The following is a 9,028-nucleotide window of genomic DNA, read 5'->3' as shown; positions in this document are numbered from 1 at the left end:
CATAAAATATGATAGCCACTGAGCTGCCTATCAATGTAAAGATAATGTTACCACTAGTTTGGAACCAGCTCAAGTAGAAAAAACTATTAAAGTCTTAAATTGGAGAAGGGAACTTGATCCCGCATTAGTATGACTGATCCATCTTTAATTCTTTCTCACACAGTTGTTTTTTCCCTGGAAAAAAAATACTTTATCTTGGACTTGTCCTTCTACTTAAGGTTAAGGGGCAAATCATCAATTTAACTGCCTTAAGCCCATCGTTAACGCCCTAGTCTAGGAATTCACTTTCTTAATTTCCAATTCAGTAACACGTTAATCATTGTAGTAAAACAGTAGAACTTTCTTCTCGATGATAATCACTAAAATTTTTCACTCTAATGTAAGTCCAAATTCCATAGATTTGATTTCTTTTTCTTTCTACAACTAATCAATTTGATTTCAAAAGTTAAAACTTGTCACATGAGACGGATACAAGTCAGACTGGAGGAAAGCCAAGGAAGCGATTTCTGTGTCTGCTTTTTCTGGGCTTTTTACGTGCACTGATACACATCCCAAATCGCGTGACCACTTTCTTTCTATTGTAAATTTTTCCTTTTTCATAGGAAATTAATGTTCAACAACAAAACGCTTGGTATATGTTATACCATATTGTGACTTTGATATGTGCATAACTGCCTATACTAATCTCACCTTACATAAACCACCGCGTGTTAGAGGTGTCATTTAATGCTAAAGGCAGGTGAACATTAAAACGCAGCATGGGTTTGTTCAGATGGCAAAGTTCTTACGTCTAAAGAAGTTCCTCCAAAATGAACCAAATCAAGGATAGAGTTTGTTGAAAGACATCAAAAGGATAGCTGTCTATAACTGATATACTCGCCCTTTATTTAGACAAAAATAACATGGGTTAAAAAAAAGGACATTATATAACAATATAACCTGACAAATCTACAACATCAACTCAATGCTTCCCAAAATGAACCATTATGTTGACCACCGGAGAAAAAAGAATTAGTACAAATTGTTTTACACAGCAACGGGGGCGTCTGCTTCATCTAGAGCAATGACACCGGGGAGCACCTTGCCTTCCAGTAGCTCCAAACTGGCACCACCACCAGTGGATATGTGGCTCATCACGCTAGCAACTCCAACTTTCTCAACAGCTGCAACAGAATCTCCACCTCCAATGATAGTCGTCACTCCTTTCCCACTTAAGTCTGCAAGCTTCTTCGCAATTGCCTATCACCACAACATTCTTATTACTACTTACTCTCAGGTAAACACACAAAGTGACATATCAAACCAGCTTATTCCTCTTCCTTTTACTTTTAAACCCATGCATAACCAGCTTCATTCCCTTTTCCATTTCTTTTATAAAGCTTGGCATATGGTAAAACAAATATGAAGAGAAGAATGGTAATTGGTACCTCTGTTCCAACAGCAAACTTGTCAAATTCAAACACCCCCATAGGTCCATTCCAGATCACTGTTTTTGTGGTATCCAAGGCATCGTTGAAAGTCTTGACAGAGTCTGGTCCAATGTCCAACCCCATCCAACCGTCTGGGATAGCAGATGCCGGTACAATCTGCAGTAACCAAAACAAAATTGTATTTTCAACACAATCCATAAGTAACAAACTCTGATATCTAAGTGCCAATCACAATACAGAATCAAGATGGGAAGTCTAAAGAATCTCAAGAGCAAAAAGCAGCTCTAAGGTCAGATAGGTTTATATGAGAAAAGCTTAGCATTCAAACCTTGCTGTTTGCATCAGGAGCAAATTTATCTGCAATCACAACATCAGATGGTAACAAGAGACTGACTCCTTTCGCCTTGGCCTTCTCTAGGAGTGATGTAGCGAGTTCTAGTTTGTCTTCCTCAACCAAGGAGGAACCAACTGAAAGACCCTGAGCCTTGTAGAAGGTAAAGATCATTCCTCCACCCAAAAGCAATATATCACATTTCTCTAAAAGTGATTCGATCACTCCAATCTTGGATGAAACCTTTGAACCACCCACAATAGCAGCAAATGGCCTCTTTGGACTTGAAACTGCCCCAACTAAATAGTCCAATTCCTGAAACAAATAAAAGAACAATTAAGACAAAATAAATTTTCTAGAGTGCAATTTTCCATAGATGGTTTTATGACCATCAGTTTGTCAAAGAAAACAATATGTAAGGAAGCGGGAGCGGAGCTAGAAGCCCAAGTATGGATTCGGCCAAACCCAGTAGCTTTTGCTCAAACCATGCTAAAAACAATTCATTAAATATGTACAAATGTTAAATTTAGAACCAAATTATTAGCACTTGAAGTCATTGTTCTAAAATTCAGAACCCATAAAGTTGAAATTCTAGCTCCGCCTCAGTAAGGAAGTGACAATCAAGTAAGCTAACCTTTTGTAAGAGGAAACCTGCAACAGAAGGCTTCAAAAATTTAGTAACTCCCTCTGTAGAGGCATGTGCTCTGTGAGCTGTACCGAATGCATCATTCACGTAAAGATCTGCCAATGATGCAAGTTTCTTTGCAAACTCAGGTTCGTTCTTCTCTTCCTCCTTGTAGAATCTTACGTTCTCGAGAAGAAGAACACTACCCTCGGGAAGTGAAGCGACCAACTTCTCAACTTCCGGACCAATGCAGTCCTCAGCCTTCACAACCTATTGGTAAAGCATACAAGAGTCAATAGCAAAATAAGTTAGATAGTCAACTTTTGATCGACATGAACTATTTTTTTGTCTTAATTCTTTCTTTCTATCTTCTTTTTAAACAATGAATAGCACTAAAATTGCAACAGGATGTACCTGGATTCCAAGCAGTTCGGATAGCCTAGGGACTAGCGGTGCCAAGCTGTATTTAGGAGTGACTCCTTTTGGCCGTCCCTGAAATTTCAATAAGCAAAATAAACTAAGATTTGACATATCCCCAATACCTTAACAAAATGTGGAAAAAGAGAAAGCAAATAGGAGGACAACATTGAAGGCACGTTACAGTGACTTGTAAAAGGCTATCAGAATTTCATAATTCTAAATAGACTAATCAATCATCCATAGACACGCAATTTCCTATGATATTGTGAGCCAGTAAATAAGTTCAATTTCAGTTCCACTCTGTTACTGCGATTTAAAAATAAAAAGAAAAGGCACAACAAAGATCCACCGGGGAAGGAGCAAAAACAAAGGGGAGATGCGAAAAAAGGACAGAAGAAGAGAAGAAAGTGGTACAGACCAGGTGACTGGAGAGAATAACTTTAGCACCATTGGCCATCAAATGCTTGATAGTAGGGACGGCAGCTCTAATTCTAGTGTCATCAGTAATGTTCTGGCTATCATCAAGTGGGACATTCAAATCGGCCCTCACGAAGACTTTCTTGCCCTTCAACTCGGCAGCGGTAAGGTCTCCAACGCTCTTCTTGGCCATAGAAGCAACGCCCCTAACAGGCTTGGAAGAGCCCTTGAGGGATCGGAGCTTGGCTGCCACGTGGTTGGTGAAGAGAGAATCAGCGGCGGCGCCAGCGAAGCCGAGGCGGCGGAGAGGAGTTTTGGCAAGGAAGCGAGCAGATGAAGGGGCAATAGCCTTGTTGGTAGTAGAGGATGAGGTAGCGGGGATGCCGCACAAAGTGTGGGAAGCTGTAGCTGATGCCATTGATTATACTCTTCTCTCGTCACTACACTCGACGGTTCCGTCTTACGGCAAAAAGCAGTGTGTGTGAAGACAGAGTGAAGAGATGTCAGATGTGTGTTGACAAGGAAATAAAAAGGGTGTATTATGGACGTGGAGGAATGAGGTTGGAAATGGGCGTTAAGTGGATTTTTCTTATCGTTGAGTTGAGGTTGAGGTTCAACGATGATTTCCAGGCTACTCTTTTTTAGTATTTCTTTGGCCCAAACATATCTTCACTCATTGGCCTTTCATTTTCTTCCTTCTTTCTCACCACAAAATCTCAAGTACTAACATTTTACCTCTTTAAATTCAAACATTCATTGTGTTAATCTCAAGTTCAAACTCCTTTTTCTAACATAGATTACAAGTTCCAAAACATAAGAAATAGAAATTGAAGAAGTACCGTATTAGGTTGAGGAAATGATCTATTGTGGCTACTTATAATTTGAATAGGAGAAAATAACCTTTTAAAATCTTTCATGTATTTTTTTAGATCTTTTATGTGTAAAAAAAATTGTGCAGAAGACTTAAAATAAAAATAAAAATTGTAAAGGACTACAAAATCAATTCCCATCGTTAGCTATTTTGGAGCACTCACTTTTTCTCGCTCTTAGACTTATGGAAAAATAAATTTAGTAAAGGTGACATGATAAGGGCAGTCCGGTGCACTAAGCTCCCGTTATACGCGGGGTCCGGGGAAGGGCCGGACCACAAGAGTCTATCGTGCGCAGCCTTACTCTGTATTTTTACAAGAGGATGTTAAGGATGACATGATAATGAGACTTAAATCCATTTGATTGTTATCTTCTTTGGACCAGTATATAACTTGTTAATGTATATTTAACGACCTTAATGGGTGTAAAATCTTTATGTTAATGTACGTTTAACAATTTTAATGGCTGTAAAATATTTTATTGTCTTTTTTTCTTAAATTTTTTAGGGGGTGAGAGTGGATGGGGAGGAGATAGAGGAAGGATTCCTTTGTCTATGTTGGAGCGCAAGTAAAATTAGATGCACAATAATTTGTTATTTTTGCATACAGTTATTTGTTGCTGGCTAAGAAAAATAACAAAACAAAACGAATCACCCAAATCGATAGAAATCAAGTGGAATGACTAATTTTAGTGGTTAATTATTTTTTCTTTTAATGAGTATCTCATGTTGAATGTGAACTAATGTTACATGACTTTATTCGGACAAATAACTCGATGAAAGCAATAAAGTCATTGAATAAAGTCAGCTAGTAAGGAGGATTTACAATCATGATGAGCAGTTGTCCTTGATCAACCCATTCAGGCAGGAGTACATACCGTCTTCCAAGGATCCGGAATAGAATACACGGAAAAGGCCCAAAAATGATCTTGTGGTATTCGAAATGGATCAATTATAACTCTTGTTTAAATTTGAATTCAAAAATAACTCTGCCATTATAAAATGGGTCTAATAATACCCTTGTGTTATTTAAAATGGATCAATAATGCCCTGGAATTTTTTTTTTTTTATAAAAATGCTTTTAAAAACTGAAAAATATATATTCTGTAAAAACTAGAAAAAGAAAGGAATTTGCAAAATATATATTTTTAAGTCTTTTCAGTTTTTTTAAAGTATTTATTTTGTAAAAACTGAAAAAAAAAATTAAAAAAACTGGAAAAAAAACTCTCCTAAAGCAGTGGACTGCATATGCATTAGTTTTAAAAAAATAAAAATATTTTGCAAAATCTTTTTTTTTTCAATTTGACGGTTCAATATTTTTTCGGTTTATTTTTATAAAATAAAAAATCTACCATAATTATCGGTACAGTTATAGATTTATATAAAAACATACGGTTTTATTAAAAAAAAAATTTAAAAATCGGTTCGGCACGATACGATTATGTCGGTTTAGTCGGTTTTTAAATATTTATTTACACCGACATATAACTGTAAATGAATATTTAAACCGACTAAACCGACATATTGGTGTAAATGAATATTTAAAACCCGACTAAACCGACATAATCGTACCGTACCGAACCGATTTTTAGGTTTTTTTTAATAAAACTGTATGTTTTTATATAAATCTATAACTGTACCGATAATTATGGTAGATTTTTTATTTTATAAAAATAAACCAAAAAAATATTGAACCGTCAAATTAAAAAAAAAGATTTTGCAAAATATTTTTATTTTTTTAAAACTAATGCATATGTAGTCCACTGCTTTAGGAGAGTTTTTTTTCCAGTTTTTTAAAAAAATATTTTTTTTCCAGTTTTTACAAAACAAATACTTTAAAAAAACTGAAAAGACCTAAAAATATATATTTTGCAAATTCCTTTCTTTTTCTAGTTTTTACAGAATATATATTTTTCAGTTTTTAAAAGCATTTTTAAAAAAAATTCAGGGCATTATTGATCCATTTTGAATAACACAAGGGCATTATTAGACCCATTTTATAACGGCAGGGTCATTTTTGGATTCAAATTTAAACGGGGGTTATAAATGATCCATTTCGAATACCACAAGGTCATTTTTGGACTTTTTCCCTAGAATAAATGAGTCTTTGACCACCTTTAGCCACAAATGAAGTATAATTAAGTGGGCGTTTGGACATGAGAATTGTCAAATTTTAAAATAGAGAGAAATTTTTTTTAAGTGAAAATGTTATTTGAAATTTAGAGTTGTGTTTGGACATGAAATTTTGGGTTATTTTTGAAGTTTTGTGAGTGATTTGAGTGAAAATTTTGAAAAATACCTTTTTGAACTTTTTCAAATATTCGAAAATTTTCAAAATGCATCTTCAAGTGAAAATTAAAAATTTTATGAACAAACGCTGATTTCGAAAAAAGTGCAAACTTTTTGAAAAAAAGAAAAAAATTTCTTATGTCCAAACGGGCTCTAATACTATTACAGTGAGATGTAACCATTATTCTACCATGATGATGTATCAGTGGAAAATAAACTCATCACGAGAATCAGTTAAAGTGTCATACGTTCCAGCAAGGAAAGGGAACAAGGACGTGTAAAATACATTCGGGCCTTAATGTATAGCCCTAGTACTAATCATAAAAGAATAGCCCCAAGTCTGGTACAGAGGATCGCTCATAATTATGAATAAAAGAATAATTATTTAATATTGCATTACGCAGAATTTGTCATCATTACGCCATTAGTTACAAATTAATTGCGTAACGTGCAATAAATGCAAACATGATAGTAACAGGCAGGAGTTGAGCAAGGTAATCATTTACGAATCAGATTACTATTTAAACTCATATTCCATACATTCTAAACCAATCTAAAAATTATTCCCTTACTCGCACAATCACTGTGTTCAATCTCATTATTCTATTTCTGGCAATTTAATACTTTACTTATACGGAAGAAGTGCTACTGATATTAATAAGATTTCTCTTTCTTTTTATCTCTCAATTATTTTATTCAATTGTTATTTATTTTTGTATTATTTATATTTGAAAAAGAGAGAAAAATTAGTTGTTAGTGCCCCCAAATATAAAATTAATTATTTTGATCGTAAAATCTACCAATAAATTATGTTTGAAATTAACCAAACTAATCAGCAAAAGACCATTCAAGGAGGGACACTAAGGAATTCATCAGTGTATTCTTCACGACAATCTCTAAAAATTTGCCAGTGAGATCTGCTAATCGGAATGAAGAACAATCAGGCTTGTAAGATGAGCTGAAAATTTTTATTGCTCAATAAATTGGAGGGGCACTGCGTGCTTTAGTAGGAAATGTTATGGCTGATACTCTAACTCAACATCCTCAAGTAAATACGATTGCAGAAATTCCCAATTCAGGGTTAAAATTTTCTGGGAGTAGAGAAGTACCAAATAATTCTGGAGCAGGAGGCTCAGGTACGCTTGGTAATTCTGATCTACAAAATTTAGTTCTAACTTGCAGAAACAATTCAAGGAAAAGAACAAGCACATAAAGCAAATTTCAGGCATTCCACCAATGATTAAAGGTTTGGATATAGATAAATATTCACATCAACCATGGAAGCCTAGTGCAGCGTCACAACCGATATCAAATAAATTCAAAATACTGATATATGAAACTTTTGACCTACGAAATCATGTGATTGCATTTATAATGGAAGTCAAATGCAATGATTTGACCAACTAAGAGATCAAATTAGTGTTGTGAAGAAGTTCGGAGAAACCCTCATAAAAGAGCTTTAACACGGTACCGCCTTCTTCCTAAAAATTCAATTGATTCATTTGTAGAGCATGCAGATGCCATCATCAAAGCTCGCTCGGGAGCACAAAAAGTGAAGAAATGAATGGAGGACATCTTTAAGATACAACAGGGAAGTACGGAACTACTTAGAGAATTTGTGGATCGCTTTCAGTGGGAGAGAATGTTGTTACCACCCATGTAGCTTTGCTAGAAATTTGAATGAAAAAAGTTCACAGGCAGCAAAGAAGGTTTAAAGAGAGCGTTCATAAATTTTCACTAACTACGTGAGATGATGTTTACAATTGGTATAGTACAAAGCTTAATATAGAAGAAGATGCAGTGGTTTAATCGAAAGTTGAAAACATGTTAGGAGATAAAATCGATGCAATTCCTAGAAGATTCGAGCTTGATCGAAGAAATTCAATAAACAGGTACGAGCTTTGCGTAGGACCTACATGATGGTATAATATACAAAAATCTGAATAGGTACGATTTAATCAAAGGTTCGGGCAAAGAGATAATGAATTTTTCTTCACGAGCTGGTAAGAAAGTGGATACGACAAAATATAATGATTACAGTTCCAGACCAAAGTTAGCAGACTATAATTTCAGCGTAAGTACATCAGAGTTGATAAAGGTACTGAGGAATATGGGAGATAAGGTACGGTAGCCAAAGAAATAAGGTCGGATCCTAACAAACAGAGTTAGAAGTTTTGGTACGAATTTCACAATGATCAAGGGCATAAAACAACAGACTATAGACTTTCACAGGGTGAAGTTGATTATATCTTGAAGAAAGGTTGCCTTACTGAATTGTTCAGTGAGAAAGGTAAATATGCTTACATGAAGAACAAAAAAATGAGGAACCACCCAGACCTCTGTCACCAAAAAGGATAGTGAATGTCATAACCGAGGGAGAGGAAGTTAATGGAGTAAGGTTTACGGTGGCGAAGAAACTCGTGAAACTCGGTGGAAAAGATGTTGTATTTACAACCAAGGCAATTGTAAAATAATTATGTTATTCATAAATAAATATTTATCTCAAAATGTATTTAAACTTAATTTGCAACTCAAGTTGTTCAATACTTGTAAGCAAGGATGTTTTATACTAACATGAAGATGAGACGTAATTTTCATTATGGTCGATCACATAAAAGAGACCTCTTTTAAATTAAGACACTATGTGT

At 35.0% G+C, this 9,028-nt stretch overlaps 1 protein-coding gene across 1 annotated transcript; it reads right to left on the bottom strand.

Moving 5' to 3' along the window:
- Positions 1–854: 854 nt before the first annotated feature.
- LOC104113554 (phosphoglycerate kinase, chloroplastic) lies at positions 855–3,933 on the bottom strand. The gene is made up of 6 exons (XM_009623760.4): positions 3,225–3,933; positions 2,801–2,878; positions 2,396–2,656; positions 1,759–2,076; positions 1,428–1,586; positions 855–1,239 (listed from the first exon to the last, which is right to left on the bottom strand). The coding sequence occupies exons 1-6, from the start codon at positions 3,639–3,641 to the stop codon at positions 1,027–1,029; spliced, it is 1,446 nt and encodes a 481-aa protein (XP_009622055.1). The 5' UTR covers positions 3,642–3,933; the 3' UTR covers positions 855–1,026.
- Between the last annotated feature and the right edge of the window lie 5,095 nt (positions 3,934–9,028).

This window comes from Nicotiana tomentosiformis, chromosome 11 (genome assembly GCF_000390325.3).
Source record: "Nicotiana tomentosiformis chromosome 11, ASM39032v3, whole genome shotgun sequence".
In the NCBI taxonomy this organism is placed as follows: Eukaryota; Viridiplantae; Streptophyta; class Magnoliopsida; order Solanales; family Solanaceae; genus Nicotiana; species Nicotiana tomentosiformis.
The sequence above is the reverse complement of the archived record's forward strand: the minus strand, read 5'-3'. Positions and strand labels throughout refer to the sequence as shown.